This window comes from Malaclemys terrapin, chromosome 9, assembly GCF_027887155.1.
Source record: "Malaclemys terrapin pileata isolate rMalTer1 chromosome 9, rMalTer1.hap1, whole genome shotgun sequence".
Lineage (NCBI taxonomy): Eukaryota > Metazoa > Chordata > Testudines > Emydidae > Malaclemys > Malaclemys terrapin.
The window spans coordinates 105,972,309-105,992,303 of NC_071513.1; the positions used below are offsets into that span (position 1 = coordinate 105,972,309).

The 19,995-nt window shown below is 38.7% G+C and overlaps 1 protein-coding gene across 13 annotated transcripts in view; it reads left to right on the top strand.

The window, feature by feature from the left end:
- DLG1 (discs large MAGUK scaffold protein 1) overlaps nucleotides 1–19,995 on the top strand; it is a 498,578-nt gene that overhangs the window by 306,416 nt on the left and 172,167 nt on the right. For all 13 annotated transcript variants that reach the window (XM_054039246.1, XM_054039230.1, XM_054039232.1 and 10 more), the window contains 3 exons: nucleotides 289–342; nucleotides 15,347–15,397; nucleotides 18,125–18,249. In XM_054039246.1, the coding sequence (XP_053895221.1) occupies nucleotides 289–342; nucleotides 15,347–15,397; nucleotides 18,125–18,249 (230 nt within the window). The remainder of the gene's footprint in view (nucleotides 1–288; nucleotides 343–15,346; nucleotides 15,398–18,124; nucleotides 18,250–19,995) is intronic.

Below are 19,995 nucleotides of genomic sequence, written 5' to 3' on the forward strand. Positions count from 1 at the left end.
GAGCAGACTGTGTTGCTCATTAATTGGTCCTAGTTTATTTTATTACCTACTGGTGTGCACTAAAGGTTCCCTAGTGCACTTTAACACAGTACTGTTTCAGACAGCACAACGTTAAAGCATACCAGCAGGGTTTACTTGGAACAATTAATTGTGTAACACATTAGTGTACTTTAGACATCACACCCCTATAGAGTGCATTCCCCTGCTGTGTTCATCTCTACTAAAATCTTTTAGTAATGTTTCCTCTGATTCACATTTTAACATTTTTTAAAAATTTTTCCTTTAAAGGCAAATCCTCCTCCTGTACTGGTGAATACAGATGCTTTGGAGACTCCAGCATACGTAAGCTTATATTTGCTTTCAACTATTTTATGTATTTAGAACAAAATATTAATACACAAGTGTTTAGTTTTTCTTCTATCACTAAAAAGAGAAAGCATGTATCATGACCTACTCTATGGTAGTGTTTGCCTTGTAGCCTGCAGAATCCCATATGTTACAGAGTACAGCTAATGTTCCTCAAATTTATGCTGGTTGTTCAAAGATAATAAAATACTGGCCATATGTCTCAAATAACATTTACAGCCTGAGAATATCTGTTTGTGTCATACTCTTCCATAAGGGGAAATAAATAGACCTCTTCACCACTATACCACTGCTATGTCACATGATTCCCTGAGACCAGCAGTTCTCAAATTATGGGGTGGGCCTCCCAAGGGCACAGGAATGTGTCAAGGGAGGCATGAGCTGTGTGGGGCTGGGGTTCATGCAGAAGGGCTGTGCATATCAGGGAGGTAGGGATAAAAGGGACAGCTGGAACCCCACTGCCCTGGGGTTGACAGCCAGAGTCCCACCACCTGGGCTTGGGACTCCCACCCCACAAACCCCCCACACACCTGGAGGCAGCGGGGCTTTGGCTGTCAACCCTGTGGTGGTAGCAGCAGCACAGAAGTAAAGGTGGCAGTGGGGCGCTAAATCTGCTGTGGAAAGAGATATGGGCAAACATCACTTTTCACATTGCCTCCCTTCTGTGCTGCTGCTGACATGGCACTGCCTTCAGAGCTGTGGGTCTGGCCAGCAGCCACTGCTCTCCACTCTGCCTTCAAAGGTGGGTGGTGGTATACGTACTTGGGGAGAGGGGCGTAAACAACTATAGACACAAAGAAGGGGGGCCCAATATAATAAGTTTGAGAACCACTGCCTTAGACCTTTATGGTGATAGCTGTTTTTGTAGTCTTTTTCATCCGACTTTTAATTTTCTAAAAGCATGCATTAATATTGTATTCGTTCTACCTGAATCATTAAATTAATAACTGTAGATATGTGGGGATGAAAATTAGTCTTAATTTCAGTGCATCTTTACCTGCTGTGGGAGCACTGCTCCCAGTTCCATAGTTAAAGATGAGTTGAGTTTTGCACTTAAAGGAGGGAATTAACCATTTTGTTATACAGTATATGAAGAATACAGTGTAGTCTCAAATTACAGTACTTACTCTTTTTGAGTACAGAATGAGTTTTCTGAAAATTTATAAGTAAATCCGTTAAATAGTTTGAGTTGTAATCACTTAAAAATCAGTCATTCGAGAAATTTAGCACCTGGTGCTGGATCTTTTTTCTCCTAAATGTTCTTAATACCAAATGAGTCTTCATACTTCCCATGTGGTTAACTCATTGAAATCTTGTGCACAGGCTACTTTAGAAAATTATTTTGTAAGATTAGTGGTAATTTTGTGCCATTATCTTTCATAGCTGAAATCTTATCTCTCAGTATAGGCTGATGAATACTGTTCTACAGAGCATTCCACACAGAACTGACCTCTTTCAAAATGGATATCAGCCCCCTTTGTTCTCAGTAGGACTACAGCCATGGTGGCCCTTAGCAAAAGTGCCCTTTTTCAAAATGGCTACTGCCTCTTGTTGCTCCTAATAAGAGTGAGGGCAAGGTGTGCTCTCAGTAAGATGGTATCTTGCCACTGCTCGAGGCTGGGCCAAAGTAGCCAGACTGTACTGGTGAATCTGGCCCTAAAATTAAAATAATAAAAAAAAAGTAAGGTTCTTGCTACATATCTTAACATCATTAGAAATATCACATTAACATTTTGGGGAGGCTTCTTTTTTAGTCTTCACTTATGAAATTTTCATTTTAAAATCAAGGAAATTCCCAATTTAGAATTAGATTAAAGTGAAATAAAATTGAGAATACATACCAGTGCTTCAGACCCATTGCTGCCTTTTTTCTCTTGGGTGGTGTCCTATTGATCCTCTTTATTGTCCATATACCCTGTTGCTTCTGACTTGCCTACATCAGGCCAGCTGATGGTCAAGGTGAGTTCAAATCCTCCTGGTCTTGTCCTTGGCCTGATCTGTGGCAGCTGTTTGCCACTACCCTACAGTGGGCATTGGTTTCATCTCCACTGTTGTCCTGAGTCTATAGCTACAACATAAGACCTGTGTCCCAATGCAGCTTGGACTGTTGCCTTTGCTTTGTGTAGCAGTTTGATGGTTGAATACAGACTTGTTCCCTTTTGTGTAATGTTCTCAGGTCCTTGGCTCCTTTGTTATAGTGTGGCTGGCTGCCTAACTTGGCATTCTCTTAAATATTTCTCTGTACTGTCAGCATTCCTTTATGGGGCTGCAGCAGAATCCTCATGGGAAGTCATTCTTGGTTCTCTGTCCCATCAGTGCCTGTGCTTGGGCTCCTCTCTAATTCCTGGGAGGAAGTATTGCAATGGTCCAACACTGCCAGGTAGGGAAATCTTCCTGTCTTTGCTATCAGTCTCTTGGCTGTCTTTACTGTTGACTCTGTCTGTCTTTTGCTTTATGGTTATTCAGTGGAAGACTTATTATGCTCAAATTTTTATTTAAAACTGAATTCTTTGAATAATGGAAGAGGAGATGCTGGACAAATTGATTATTTAAAAAGTAATAGGTCATCAGGCCCAGATAGTATGCTCTTAAGGGTTCCGAAGGAGTTTAAGAATGAAGTGACTGAGCTGCTAGCAATAATATGCAGACTCATAAAATACCGCTACTCTTCTGAAGGATTGGAGGGTGACAAATGTTGTAAATGTTTTGTTTAAAAGGCTCTAGGGATGATCTAGGGAATTACACACCAGTAAGGTTTACATCTGTAATTGGCCAGTTGATTGAAATTATCATTTTAAAAAGAATAATAAAACACCTGGAAGGTCATAGTATGGTAGGGTCTATCGAGCACAGTTTCTGCAAGGGAAATTTGTCTTTCACTGTTCTCTTAGAATTCGTTGAATATGTCAGTATGGTAGTGGAAAAAGGAGAACTGGTAGACATAATTTATGTAGGCTGTCAAAAGGCCTTTGGAAAGCTACCTTATAAGAGGCTACTAAAGAAACTAAGAAGTTATGGGGTGAGAGGAAAAGTAATGTCCTGGATCAAAAATTGGCTGAGAGAGAAAACAGAGTGTACAATCCAAGGGTCAATTTGCTTCATGACAAATGGTTGACAATGGGGGTGCCACAAGGTTCTGTGTCAAGTCTCAGTATTCTTTAATATATTCATTGATGATGTGGAAAGGACTTTTAGTAGTGATGTAGCAAAATTTGCTAATGACACAACATTGTTCGTTAGTCAAGACTAGAGAACACTGCGAAGAACTTCAGATACCTTACCAAGCTTGCTGAATGGACAATACAATGGCAAATAAAACTCAGTGTAAATAAATGCCAAGTAATGCACATTGGGGAGAAAATTTTGAACTACTCCCTACAACTTATAAGGTTCCAAATGAGTTGTATCCCCTCAAGAAATGAACCAGGGTATCATTTTAGACTTCTCAATGAAGATCTCTGTTCACCATGCAGTAGCAGTCCAGAAAGCTAACAAGATCTTAGGATGGACAGGGAACGGGATGGTGAATAACATGGAGAATATTTTAATGACTTTACATAAATCAGTAATGTGGCCTCGTCTGTAATACTGCATGCAGAACTGGGCACTCCATTTTAAAGGGATATTGCAGAGCTAGAGAGGGTTCAGAGAAGGGAAACAACAGTGTTAACTGACCTGGTAAAAAAAACTCATAAAAGAGAGAGTGAAAGACTGGGATTGTTTACCTTTGAAAGGAGATGAATAAGAGAGGATGAGATAAAAGTATACAAAATAATGAATGGTCTACAGAAGGCAGATCTGGAACTTATGTTCTTCCTATATCATAACGCAAGAACATGGAGATAATCAATGGTAGCAAATTTAAAACTGATTACTGCACAGGAAATATGTTTTCACACAGTGCATAGATTGTGGAACACATTGCCACAAATTATTGAGGCCAAGAACTTGATGAGATTCAAAATGGAATTGGACATATGGATACAACAATTTTCTGAATTGTTATAGCAGAGCATTCGCTCTGCTACAGTTAAGGTTGGGCATTTTTTTCTGTTTAAAGATCAGTTATTTTAAGTGCTCCAAACTCCATGTGATTACTTGCATCATCTGGACATTTGCCATGGTTTATGGCTGTGCAAGGTACTGTTGGTAGTGCAGTGGAGTCATTTAGCAAGGGCTTTCTGTGGTACCACCTCCCAAAAAACATATTACAAAAATCAACTGGTTCTTAAAATGTTTTTTTTGCGCACACTTGGGGCTTAAACCATGGCTCAAATCATCCCCCAACTTATCTCATTCTCTCAGCATTTATCTTAGCTAGAGTATGTCTAAGTTAAATTATTAGTTATTAAATTAAGTTATTAAACTGAGAGTTTGAATCTGCAAGTCACTTTTCCCAAACAGATTAAAATGCAGATGTGCAGCAAGACTAGGGCTCTTTTAATAGTCTAAGTTTTCAGGCAGTCTGTCAATAAGTGAATGACTCAAGGGTATGGATTCTGCATCACCACCCTCCTGCCGCTTCCTGCTGGTACATGCACTCCTCAGAGCCCCTCCATCTTCCTATCTCCACAAGTTTACCAGGGGCATGAAATGGCAAGGAAGAGGATGGAACTGGGGATGGATGATCTTGGAGCAATGAGCATGGTGGAGAGAATGTTGAAGGAGTTGGAGCAGTAGTAGGGGAGTCTGAGTAATTGGAGAGAGATGGAGGTCAAAGCAGTGAGGAGAAATTGTGTGTGTGTGTGTGTGTGTGTGTGTGTGTGTGTGTGTGTGTGTGTGTGAGAGAGAGAGAGAGAGAGTAATTGGAAGAGTGCAGGGAAGAGCAGGGTTGAAAGGAGAGGTCAATGCTGTACAGTGAGTGGGAGTGGGGGGCTTCAGTTCTGTCCTCTCAAACCCCCACATCCCTCAGTCAGTTAAAGGTATCTATCTGGCCCCCATCACTGTAGCTTCTGAGCACCTTGCAGTTTTAATGGATTTGTCCTCTCAGTACCCCCTTGTAGGATGGAGGTAGGAATGTGCTGTTATCTCCATTTTATAGATGGAAAACTGAGACACAGTGACTAAAGAACTTGCCCAAGGTCATACAAAAAGAAGTCTGGAGCAAGGACTGGACCCTGGTTTCCCAAGTCCCTGATCCTGACCTCTGCATCATACTTCTTTTCACGCCCTCCCTTCAAACTAGTCATCTCATCCTCTCCCTATCTTCTCAGCTTCTGGGCCCCATGCTTATGACTACCTATCCAGGGAAGAGGGCCGAGAAGGGAGAGCCTGACTGTGCTGGGCAAGCAGAGAGAAGACAAGGTGATGCAGAGGCAGTGAAGGAACCAACACGCAGCCATTGCATTTTGTGGCTGAGATAAACGTTGCCAAGCAATCAGGAGCAGTGGAGGAGGAGGGCTGTACTGTGAAATATGGGGAAGCTGAGTAATTATTTAAAAAAAAACAAAACAAGAAAATTGAGTGCCCAAAACTTCATTAATGCAGAGTTATGGTTGGCCAAGTAGTGCCTCATGTCCTTCCAGAACATGGTGAGTTGGATAACTTAATTCTGTATGTCCTGGTTTTCAGAACTTTAAAGTACCCACCTCTTCTACAGTGCTGCCTCCTAGAGCTGGCAATAGCTTTTAGGAATAGTTCAGTAAAGGTGGTGCAAAGATGAACAGACTACTAAGGGAAGTGGTGGATTCTCAGTCTGTTGAAGTTTTCAAGTCAAATTTCGATGTCTTTCTGAAAGATGCTTTAGCCTAATAAAAGGTATTAGGTCAAGACACCAGTTACTAGATGCCCCAAAAGCTGCAATGAAGAAAGGAGACTGGTTAAAAACAACAACATGACTTAGAGGGAATGTGAAGGCAGTTATAAATTTAAATATCTCTATATAGATAGAGATAAAGCAAATAGCAGCAATGTTCAATAAATATTTCTGTTCAGTATTTTGGGGAAAAAAGATGATATTGTCATGTCTGATGATGATGATGAAACACTTTACCTTCCAGTAGTAACTCAGGAGGATGTTAAAAAGCAGCTTCTAAAGTTAGACATTTTTAAATCAGAGCGTCCGGATAACTTGTACCCAAAAGTCTTTCTTTAGGTGATGGTCCCTATATGGATTCCAGGCATGGAGTGCCCATGTGTGCCACGCGCTGCAGCCAGAACAATTCTGTAGCAGTTGTGTATTGTCCTCGTGTCTGCACCGAGGTTATATGAAGCTGTGCAGGTTGATGCACCTCCAGTTCCCTATTACTGTCGCATGGCCAGAGTTGGAACGTCTGTTCCTCCACGTTCTTAGCCTAGCTAAGAGAGTTGGTTGTCTGTTCTTCCTTCTTGTATATAGTTGTAGATAGTCATTTTTATTGTTCTTGTAGTGTTTTAGTTAGTTAGGTTTGCTTTCAGACTTCTTCCACCGTTAGGGAGACCACCTCTCCTGGGGATTATGCCCCAGCAAATCGTCTTCAAAAACTGTGCTTCATGCCTGCTCTCCTTCTAATATATGGAGATTATACCTATCTCATAGAACTGGAAGGGACCTTGAAGGTCATTGAGTCCAGTCCCCTGCCTTCATTAGCAGGACCAAGTACTGTCCCTGACAGGTGTTCCCCCCGAAATGGCCCTAAATGGCCCTCTCAAGTATTGAACTCACAACCCTGGGTTTAGCAGGCCAATACTCAAACCACTGAGCTATCCCTCCCGCCTCTATGAGCAGTGAGTACCAACAGTGCCTATACCGCCTCAGCGAAGCCCACATCATTGCCTGCTGACAAAGGAGCCTTCTAGACTGTAAAATGTTGATTTTCAATAACTCTTGGAACACTGATGACTGGACGAAAGCTAGTGTTGTGGCAATATTTTAAAGGAGTGAACAGAACGACCCAGGCAATCATAGGCCTTTCAGTCTGACTTGGATCTTGGACAGAATAATGGAACAACTAATATAGGAATCAATTAATACAGAATCACAAGGGTACGATAACTAATACCAATCAGTTTTATGGTTTTATGAAAAATAAATTCTGTCAAACTAACTGAATATTTTTGATGAGATTACAAGTTGATAAAGGTAATAGTGCTGACGTAATATAATTCTGTGACACATTTGACTTGGTACTGTGATGTCTTTTTTGGGGTACCCTGAATTGTAAGCCCCTGTGTTCCTTCTCTGCCTCAGCAGGTGAGTGTTTTGCTGCTACTAAGCCATGTGTCGGCTCTCTCACACACCAGCCTGTCTGGCTTGCCAGCCAACTCTTCGGACTCTGTCAGTCCAAACCCTGTCTTGCAGGTAACAGTCAGTGAACCCCCATTCCTGCACCAGGGACGTCTCTCTGGAGTATTCAGTCCCTCTCACTGGACGTTCACAGAAATTAAGTTGTCTTCCTCCAGTTTGGCTAGCAGAGGACTCAGCCTCCATTTTAATGCACAGCCCTGAGATGGTTTTGTAATACAGAAAGAATACGTTTATTAACAAAGAATAGAGGTTTAGGTGATACTGAGCAAGAATAAGAGGGACTGGTATAGTTACAAGGAAAACAAAACATGCTTTCCAGTGACTAAAAGTTAATTTCAGGAAGTTACAATCTTGTATAAGCATGTTTCTCACTTCCATTAAGTCTGCGCATCCCAGTGTGCAGAAAGAATAGCAAATATGGCAGGTGACCAGCTTGGCTTAACAGTGAAATCTTCGGTGAGCTTAAACACAAAAAGGAAGCTTACAAGAAGTGGAAACTTGGTCAGATGACTAGGGAGGAGAATGCACTTTTATATAGAAATCTATGATTAAATCGAGTCTTCCTGACTAGTGATTTAAATCAAATCCACCCTGGTTGTTAGTAATGGGTAAGTGAGCTTTTCCATGCTCCGGGTGATGCAGTTTCTCAGTTTTTGTATTTCCTTTTTACCTAAAGGTTTTTGTACGTCTACTAGGCTGCTGATGATCTCTGTGCTAGTTTCAGTGGGGAAAATGATGCTTTTTGTTTGCAGGTTTGCCAGTTTTCTTGAATGGCTCCACAAGGGGTAATGCAATTTTGTGTTTTGATATTTTCATGGGTTGCGCATAGGAATGCCACTTCCAACTTCAGCTTGTCCTTTAAATATATATCTCCTTGGAATATGACGTTTTATGTGATTAGAATCTGTCCTGTTCTCTGTCATGTTGAGAATATTTTCGTGCTGTCCTACAAGCAAATCTATGGCTTGCACTGCCCTGCCTTGGACTACATTGCAGGTTGCTTCACAGTTGAGCTGGAGCCAAATTGGTCACTGATTTAATAGAATATTTGCAAATATGGTGGTTGAGTGACTGACAGCTGCCTTCTCCAGTGCATGTACATTGAGAGACTTCGGATTTACCATGGTCCACTGAAGATAGTTTCTGTTTCTTGTGTCACAGCATGAGCTGCTGGGTTTTTGTTCTTCCTGGGGTAGCTGTGGCATTGGGACATGAAGTAGATTGGTTTCCCACCCTCCTATGGTTTCCCACCCTCCATAGTCTGGACATTTTTCTCTCTGGCTTTTGTGCCACTTTCCAGTACACCTTCTAGACTATGATACCTGCATTCTCTATTGGTCTGTCTCTGTCCTGCCTTTTAAGTTCTTTTGGCTTCAGTATGTGTACTTTTTCTGTATTGGTGGCTGTTACTGTTTTGATCCTTTCCTTGGTTAGTTTATCAGCCCTTCTTATTTGGACCCATTTCTCCAAGGTTTGATCTCTCTTTATCAGCAATTGCTCCTTTATGTTGGAATCATGTCCCACAAACAGCCCTGTCTCTGGAGACATCAGAGTCTCTGATTACAGTTACATGTGGAAGCCCGGGTTCTCAGCTCAGTAACATAAGTAACTGATTCCTCTTCTGCTTATTGATTTCAGGTTTAAAAAATAAACAAAACAAAACTGTTCTTTCTCTACAGTCTCATTCAGCTGGGAACACAGTACATCTCTACCTCGATAGAACGCTGTCCTCGGGAGCCAAAAAATCTTACTGCGTTATAGGTGAAACCGCGTTATATCGTACTTGCTTTGATCCACCGGAGTGCGCAGCCCCGCTCCCTCGGAGCACTGCTTTACCGCATTATATCCGAATTCGTGTTATATCTGGCCGTGTTATATCGGGGTAGAGGTGTATTCATCCAACACCCTGCTCAGCTGTGCCAGTGTTTCAAGCGCTATCCCTGGCAACAGTCAAAATGTGTTAAAGTATGGTAATGCAAAATTAAGACCAGCAGTAACACAGTACAATAAACATCTAATTATAATTAGTTCATAATATTGTTTCTATATCTAGAGTGAAAGAAACTGGATTTTAAACTCATTTTTTCCCCTTGTGTTGTCACTACAGGGTGGAATTTGGGTTATTTGGCACGTTTACTGTGGACTTACATATCTTAATATGTTTGGATTTAATGGAACCTTAACTCTGAATGTCATGAGTTTGTAGTGCTTGGATAATTATAACATCCCTATCATGTTTTTACCCTAAATTCCTAATAAACTCCGGTGGTGGGAAAAGACTCCAGTGGCTTTTTCCCCACCACAGGGAAAGGCTCCAGCAGTAGGAACTGTCAGAACCTTTCCCTGCCACAGGGAAAAACTCCAGTAATGGGGAGCTGCTGGACCCTTTACCTGCTGCAGTGAAAGACTCTGGCAAAGGGAGGCAGTGGGGAAAGGTTCCAGCAACTTCCCCTCTGCTAAGCCTTTTCTTGCTGCCTCTCCCTGCCAGAGCCTTTCACTGACCTGATTAGCTACACACTGCAGTGTGGACACAGCCTACTTTTCACTGTGGTGTGTAGCTACACTTATATTACACACTGCCACAAGAGTAGGTATAGCCAATAAATAAAGCTAGAATCCAGGCTGTAGGACTTCCCTGAAATAATTTCTGTTTGAACTAGAGCATATGTTCAATATGCTTTGATCCAGATTCTGTTAGAAAGTCTATGGCCTGTGTGAGCGGTGAGTTGGGCACACAGTTTAGACTCCTGACGACCAAAATGCTTTTGTCTAAACTTGGGCTTAGTACAGCGGTATTTGGATGAAATGTAATGGTCTGTGCTATACAGGAGATCAGACTAGATGATCTAATGGTCTCTTCTGGCCTTAAACCTTTGAAATTATATCAGGAGACTCCTGTGAAAATCCTAGCCTTTAAGTTTATTAACATTTAATGCAAAATGTAAGAGGTAAAAACAAAAGCATTTTCAGATGGAACAGAAACAATTTCAATATAATGTATAGATTTTTCTACTAAGAACAAATAATTATCAGTACTGCTGTCTGTCACATTTTAAATGAAGAATTTATACATGCAGTACTGTGGTCACCATTTTATTTTAAATTGCCAAGTTACCACAGTTACTTTGCCTTTTAAGTATAGGGAAAACTGGTACTGTGCTGAGGCAGTATGGGTTTTTTATATGATAGTTTTGCATAGGTGTTATGGAAGGGTTTAGTTTTAGCTAACATTTTTCAAGCTGTGATTTTTAGGATGTCAAGAATATAGGAAATGCACTGAAGATAGTAATTACTATTTTGTATTAATGTATCCTGAAAGCCAATCTAATGTGCCATGAGTCTTTATAATATTAGAGAAGAAAGCAGTCTTTCAGTAGCAATGGAAATTGACTTTGCATTCAAGTCATCCACTTAATGTTAAAACAACAATTAAATCTAGATTCATAGATGATTGGGCCCGAAGGGACCATTATGATCACTTAGTCTGACTTCCTTTATTACACAGGCCATAGAATGTCCCCAAAATAAGTCCTAGAACATATCGTTTAGAAAAGCATCCAATCTTGATTTAAAAATTGTCTCGATGGAGAATCCACCATGACACTTGATAAATTATTCCAATGATTAATTATTCTCACCATTTAAAATGTAGACCTTATTTCCAGTCTGAATTTGTGTAGCTTCAACTTCCAACCATTGGCTCATGTTATACCTTTCTCTACTAAACTGAAGAGCCTGTTGTTATTAAATATTATTTCCTCATGTAGGTACTTATAGACTATCATCATGTCATCTCTTAACATTCTCTTTGTTAAGCGAAATAGATGGATCTCCTTGTGCTTATCACTATAAGGCATGTTTTCTAATAATTTAAGGGTTCTTGTGGCTCTTCTCTGAACCCACTCCAATTTATCAACATCTTTCTTGAATTGTGAAAACCACAATTGTGATCCAGCGACAACCTCAGCCAGCTCTTTTAAACTTGTTAAGATTTGGGTGCAAGTTATCTGGACCAGCTAATTTACAAATGTCTGTCTTTAGTAGCTTCTGTTTTTCATCTTTCAGAGATACTAATGGAATGGAAAAAGTGTTATCACCACATGATGAGACTGCATCATCTGATTTTTTTCCCAAATGAAGAACAGAAATATTTAATGACTATCTCTACCTTTTCTGCATTATTATTGATAATTCTACCATTTCCATCAAGTAATGGATGAATACCATTGTCAGGATTATTTTTGTTCCTAATATATTTAAAAAAAACCTCCTTATTGTCCTTAACTTTGCTAGGCATAGCTTTCTCCTGGTGTCCCTTGGCTTCTCTTATTAATTTTATATAATTCCTAACTTTTGATTTATAGTCATTACTATCAGCTAAAATCTAAACAATCTAAAATATTTAAAAACAATTGTCTCTTGGAAGAGCTTTCCAAGGAAGAAAAGGAAATCCATGATACCCAGAAAATGGAAGCAAAGAAGGAAGCTAATGATAAATTATTAATAGAATGCAATGATCGTGATACACATGAAGTAGATTGTGCAGATAAAATGGTATGTGGAATTTAATAATCCACTGATAAATATTAAACTTAATTGAACACATCAGTAATTAGCAAAGACATGAAAGTAATGGCTAACCATGAGAATATCCATATCTGAGCAATTGGGTTAGTTGTGTGAAGAACACTGATGGAGAAGGAAGCCTAGTGAGATGGACATTACAGTAGTATTATATTCTAATAAAAGTACTTAATGGATTTTAGCCAAGGAGTGAAATGTCAAATGTTTATAATATTCAACGAGTAAAACTGACAAGTTACCAACTGAGTTAATGTGAGCACTCAATTTTGAAATTAAAATTAAAAAGAAGCTCTTGCTAGGTTCTGGAGATATACTTTAAATAGTTGATCTATAGACATGGCCAATAAGATAAACCAATAGGAATCTCTAAGAACATAACCAAAATATTAGTCATACGTGTTTAATTAAAAAATTATACTTATCTGTAGTGTTATACAGACATAGTCTTGATATTTGCAGACATCAGAAAAGTAGGAAAAAGAAAATTTAAACCTCATTATTGTCTATGTCAGAATGGAATTTATCTGTGTAGCTGAATTATGAGCAATACCAGAACAGAGTTCTGCAGCATTCACCAGAGACATGAGTATAGGGAAAAGTCCCTTTACAAATGTCATGAAAACAATGGCTACAAAAGAAAGATATCTAACACTGTACAGCAAGACTCTGAAACCACCAAACTAGAAAACAAGTAATACAGTAGATGAGAATACTGTTTTAAATACCATAAAATCTAGCAAAGTTAAGGCTAAAGATAGGCTTTGTGATCTTGAGGTGATCAAATCCTTCAAAACTTTGTGATATGCTTTCTGTAGAATGGGTGTCTTTGAACCCAGATTTGAGAAACAGAGCAAGACTAAAGAAGTTGCAAAATCTGTGTAATGAATCAGCTTTGAAGCAATTGAAAGTAAAGTAGTAAAATTACAGTTAGAACTTAATATAGTTTCTTTGAAAATGGCATTAACTGTGACTAGCCTATTTAAAAATATTGTAGAGGAAAACATTTTGTATTGCAGCAAGGAATTGGCATTAACAAGTAGTTGCTCATTAAACTGACCATTATAGAAGCAGACTCAAACAACATGGTTCATGGAACAAGTAATAAGATCTCAGTCCTACACTACTTAGCTGTCAATGTCATACAAATCTTTCAACGTCTTTTAATGAATCCTGATTCTCCTGGAAAGTTGTGACTTTGTCTCAACTTCAACCAGCTAAATGTTAAACAGTGCTTCGTTTGGGCAAAAGGATCATCTTCAAACACAACTCCTCCTCTTTGGCTTATTTCTTCATCTCAAACCTTCCACGTCCTCACCCATGCCTTCATATAATTGAATTTACTCAAGGATTGGCATTAGCAAGAAAAAAGAGTACAACAGCCTACAGGATTAATTCTTGAATTTATCAGAATCAGTGCTTCAGTGACTTTAAGCCCTTGTAGTCAGATGAAGTGGGAATGAACTGTTTGATCACATTTTAATTTTTCTCTGTGTTTAGAGAATTGGACTGCAAATGAGGCCAGAAGTTGTGGACAGTATTGCTTTGAGATCAGAAGATCCAAGCAGTTCTTAGTAAAGGGAGTGACCCCTGTGTCCAACTTATAAAATTAAATGAATCAAATAAGGCGTGAAAAAGAATTACAAAACGCTCATAGAAGTGAGATAAAATCATCTATTTCCAGTAAGGGAAACACAAGATAAATATGACAAAGACCACTATTCAGATTTCAGTAGGTGACTGACAGAGGCACCTAGAGGGCAGTAGATAAGGTAGAGCTAACTGTGCCAAATGGTACTCAAAAGTAGTTAGTAGTAGTAAACAACTGGCAATGAGTATGGAGGTGTCAGCAGAGTATATGTACAAGGTATCAGGCTAATCATAGAGATAAATACCAATTTGGGGATAGCTGAAACTATATGGGGAGGTCAGGTAAGGTTCCTGACTGCCATAAACATTCAGTTGAAGGCACCACCAGTTAGTAGCTAAAAACCACAGCGGCCAAAGCAGAAGCACACTGGGTAAGGGTTCTTGATGATGATTAGAAGGTACAGCAACCCATAAAACCCCATGATGGTGATGAGAAGAAAAAATAGAGGAAATACCCTAGTACCAGAAATAAAACTGTGGTGTTATGCACAAGGAGCTATTCCTAGACCTATGACTCCAGGAGGCTTTTACTTTGGGTTGGAAAATTAAGACAGTAAAATTAATGTGTATAGAAAGTTGGGCCACTATGGGTATTCTTGTGGAAATCCAAGCCTAACTTGAATGAGCCATTATTGCTGACAGCGGGTTAAAGCTATGCTATTTTGCCAGACACTGGTTTAGCAACACAGCTGCTTTGAAGACATTGCTTGGAGCATCCCTCCCACCACAACAGGAGCAAAAAGCTACTGCCAAATTCCACTGAACTGTTAATGGGTCTTCACATTCCAAGAAAGGCACAGGATTTCAACTCCAACACAGTCAGTAGCAGGCATCTCACCTTGGGGGTGAGGAAGCTTTCCTCTTAACTGCAACTCATTTCTAAAGACAGAAACATGCCACACCAAATCCTGGAACAAAACTTTGAAAGAATATTTGAGTTTTAAGTTTAACTTACAAAACATTCTGTTTTATTTTCCTCTTTTTATTGAAGGTTTGTTTACAAGCTATAATAAATGACAAATATTACTGTGAATGTTGAGTAAAAGTTTAAGTATTTTTATTAGTTTCCAGTGATAATATGCAGAATTGCCATTTCCCTGCTGCCACTTAGCAGGAATAGGTACAGTGGCAAGAATGATGGTCTCAGCATCTCTTTAGATTAAACATAAAATAAATAATTTAATCTCTAGCATCTCTAGAGATTTTTTCATTTTGTTCAAAGTCATTAAAGAAGATTATTGCTCCAAAGTATGTAGAACTCATATCTTTAACATGCATACAGCTACACGAGGGGGTTTAAAAACTTAAATCTAAATCAGCCTGGCTGAAACTCAGATTTCAAGTGAGTGTATGGTACGCAATGTAGTGGTTGGAGCAGGGGGTATGCTGGGAAGCATACAAGCTTACAGGGGATTTTGAATCAATCTGCAGAGATGGGAGTAAGCCATTAGAGTACTCAGCAAATGTTCTGTGCTATGTGGAGTGTAAAATTCTACAGAACTTTTTTCTTTTTCCTTCATTTAGGTTAATGGCACGGATGCAGATTATGAATATGAAGAAATTACACTTGAAAGGGTAATACTCTAAATGCTATTCCATACATTGTATTTGGAAGGAAATTCATACTATTTGTATATTGAAAGATTGGCCTCTTGATTTCCTGCGGTTAAACAGTAATACTGTTTATTTTTAGATCTATTAATTTAACCTAAATATGAAATATATTGAATAGTGAGTATGAAAGGCACAAACATTTTATTGCTTTTGCACACACTTTATATTGTTAATTTAATACTTGTTAAATACTGTTTTGATAATTGCGCTGGAACTTCTATAGCCATTCCAAAATTGCTGTCTTGTGAGTTTTGATAATTATATAAGTACACTATAGACAAGTGCTTAAGTCGTGTCAGGGCTTGCAAGGACTGAGCTCCAGCAACTCTAAGCTTGAAGTTCATCGCCTCGGTAACCCTGGGCTTGCTTCATCAGTTATGAAAGTAGAAAGATTGCTTGAGCCCTGGTACCTGTTTAATTACAAATTAAGCCCTGGTATAGATGGTAGAAATGCTGAAGTCTGTCTACCAACTGCTCTTGTATTTTAGCTTGGGTGAGATAAAAATTCTTAGATGTTGCAGTTAAACCAAACGTTTTGATATCTGTATATATTAGGTTCTTTGTTGTCATGACTTGATTTCCTTATCTACCTATCTAATAAACATTTTAACAGAATAACAGAGAATTCATTAACAGTATAGTATATTGTACTTTACATTGTAGACTGAAAATCTAAATATTAAATGATATTTGACGCTGTATTGTTGCAGTGCTCTGGCAATATATTTAATTTAAATAAATTAGTTTTATTTTGTTTTTGAGATTTTCTGCCATTTGAGTACTGTGAAAAATGCAAGTAGTTAAAAAAAAAAATCTCAAAATCTTAAGCATGAAAATGGCACTGCAGTTATCATACACATTGCTCTAATGGCCCCTTATGTTGCAGTTAAAAAAAGCATTTTGACATCTGTATGCATTCCAGGTTCTATTAGACTCGAGCAGTGTATATGGCAACTGTAGAGATATTTTTGTGCTCAAGATTTCTGGCGATTTTTGTTAAGTTTGAGCATTCCACATTTAACAATAAAACTCATTTGTCATTGTTGTAATTTCCATTGTCCTTCCATGAGCTTGCATTCCACTTAGAGCCATAGCATTGTCAAACAAGCCCTGCAGCTTATTTGTAAATGACAAATAAAATAAGCAGACGCTAAATCTAGCAGAGTAGTAGTACTCAGTAAATAGCACAGAGTGGGAGACCCACATTTTGTTAAGGCACCTAGCCTCTTTTATAATCAGTCAGCAGAAATGGAGGGGTTCAACAGAGATCCTTCTCATTCAAGAAGTAATGTTGACAAACTCTAGAATATGAATTTCAGATCAGATCTTAATGAGGAAATGAGAATTTTTATTTCTGTTATGATGTCTTGATGTGGCGAGTGGTGATTTAAAGCAAGGGAAATAGAGGAAATTCACAGCTTCTTCTGTGGTGCAAACTGTTTACTCCCCTTTTGTCCCCTGGGAGGATTTGTGGGGGTAGGGAGCAAGAAACATCTTTGGGTAAAATAGCGTATAAAAGAATCCAAAATTAATAGAAAGATTTTGTACTTTCTCCTTTACCTTAAAAATAAATCTGAAATGAACTGAAAATATTAATACATTAGTGACTGGAAATACCAACATGTTATAGAGACACAAATGATGTAGCCACAGTAACTAATTATTTTGAGAGGTCATGGTGGTGGTTAATGTGCAGTGCAAATGGGAAGCGATCAGCTCACTGCTCTAGGATGAGCTGCACTCTCTCCATTTGAGAATTTTTAAAATCTCTTTGAGCTGCATAATTGCAATATTTGTTCTAATTTGACTGAGTTCACAAGTGAAACAGAAGTGGTCTTGGTCTAGTCCACTCGTTTATCCACTTTATAAAACTATCAGCCATATGGCCATGATTACTCTACTTGGCAGAAGACAGATACTGAAACAGCTTCTGTGTTAGTGCAAGACTGAGATACTTTGATAGAGCAAGGTGGGGAAGCATCTGTAGAAAGTCTCTAACAGCGTAGCTTTATAGCACAGTAATTTTGTAGTGTGAACCACAGAAGGTTTAGGACAGTAATATAGGCAAGTCAGCAGTGAGCTGCTATTTTAAATCAAATAGAGTATATTTAAATCAGGGTTTAAAACATATACTTTAACATTCATAATGTTTTATGTTTTTCACATTCTTTCCCCCCTCCCACCCCCGCCTTTGAAACAATAAAAGGAAGAGAGAAGGATATTTGCTGAAAACAATCAGCACAGTAGCATTTCAACAAAATATCAGATGTTTCACAGAATCAGACATTCCAGTTCCTGCAGTGTGTGTATGTTTGGAGCAGTTTTTCAACAGATGGATTCTTTTGTCTCAAAAGAGGAAACCACAGTAGCTATTATTGATTAGTTGTTATTGTTAACATGAACATTGACACAATCTCATTGGTTCCTGTAGTGATAAACAAATTTGAGTTTACACCATAGTAGAAACTGTTTCTCTGTTATTTTTGAAAGACATGTCAGCCTTTCACCATTTTTTCCAAAATAATAAAAATAAATGTTATCTTGTAGTACATAATATATTCTCAGCATTCCACTAGGAGTGGAATTACATCTGTTTGATAAAACATAAGATGTTTTCTCTCCTGATTTGCTTTTACCCTACTTATTTTTAAAAGAAAATTATGCAAATAAGTGATATTTATTTTTCAGGGAAATTCAGGGCTTGGCTTTAGCATTGCAGGTGGTACGGACAACCCACACATTGGGGATGACTCAAGTATTTTCATTACAAAAATCATAGCAGGGGGTGCAGCTGCTCAGGATGGAAGATTACGGTATGTCAACTGTGTTATTGAATGCAGTGCCTTTTATTAGAAGGGAAAGGACAAAACATTTTCATGTGGTTTTCTTTTTTTTCTTTTACTGGTATAATTTAAAAGAAGCAATACTCTATAATTTATGCAGAGTTTATTTTGTAAGTAACGTAAATAATTTTTTACTTTAATGAAAGGGTTTATTTGTTTTGTATTTAATCCAACATCTCTAATTTAGTGAATTCAGTTTTCTGTTATATGGTGTAAATATATTGTACCAATTTCTTGGTCTTCCTTAATTCATTAGGACTGTTGACAACAGGTAAGTATTTAGTTTAAGAGCATAATAATTACTACTACTACTAATAATAATTATATAATAATATAATAATTTGGGGGATAATATAATAATTTGGGGGGAGGGATAGCTCAGTGGTTTGAGCATTGGCCTGCTAAACCCAGGGTTGTGAGTTCAATCCTTGAGGGGGCCACTTCGGGACCTGGGGCAAAATCAGTACTTGGTCCTGCTAGTGAAGGCAGGGGGCTGGACTTGGTGACCTTTAAGGTCCCTTCCAGTTCTAGGAGCTAGGATATCTCCATTAATTATTATTATTATTAGCACCTCTCCCTGCTCTCCAAGTGAGCCAGTATCTAGGGAAGCCCTGCACCTCTGGATGGAGAGCTGAGAACCTGCAGGGTGGGAGAATATACAGAGAACTCACTGCTGAGACTAGGATGAGGAGGTGAGAATGGGTATGCTTGATGCATATCACAATCTCTCCAGCACTGGGGAGAGGGGACGGGAACACCCAGTGACATAAAAGGAGCATTTAACATATCTCAGAGCTGTTGTTTCTGGTTGTATTCATCTGCAGGAGGTGTTCCCATTCAGTTGAGACCATCTCATTGAGAATAATGGGTCTCTCCATGTCTCTCTGAGTCTCCTATGCAGCAGCTGGATGTGGAGTGCTAGAGTTAAGGTTGGGAAGCCCTTTGCAGATCTCAGATCATAATTAAACTTCTACAAGCTGCTCCACCATTCGGCACAGCTACACCTAATACAGTGAATGCACCTTGAGTGCATTCAGATCATTTCCAGTAACTATTGCCAGCTCTAGGTGGTCAGAGTTAAGGCGGCATTGGCATGTACCTTAATTCTGTATTTCCTGATTTGCAGAGGTTTGAATTTTGCTAAACTTGATCTTCTGGAACGGCATGAGATAACTCTGGGCAACCTTAATTGCATTAATGAAGATTTTTGTCAGTGAATAATACTTACACAGTGTAGTTCTGCAGATAAAACTAATTTAGTTCCATTTTTGATTTCACCATTTGGACTTCTTTACTTCATTTTCTAGTGATATGTTTCTTGTAGAAGTTAACTGAAATCATAATGTTTATCATTATAAACTAATTACAAATTATCATTACGCATTACTCAATACCCACATGCGTCTGACAAAGTGGGTATTCATCCACAAAACCTTATGCTCCAATACGTCTGTTAGTCTACAAGGTGCCACAGGACTCTTTGTCGCTTTTTACAGATCCAGACTAAACATGGCTACCCCTCTGATCAATATCATTAGTTATCAGTGGTTTGCTATCAGATTGTCAGATCATATCTAGTGAGGTCTCATAGGTGTCTGTCCTGGGTCCAGTACTATTCCATTAATGACTTGGATGATGGAGCATAGAGTATGCTTATAAAATTTGGGAAAGATACCAAGCTGGGAGGGGTTGCAAGCTTTTGAAGGACAGAATTAG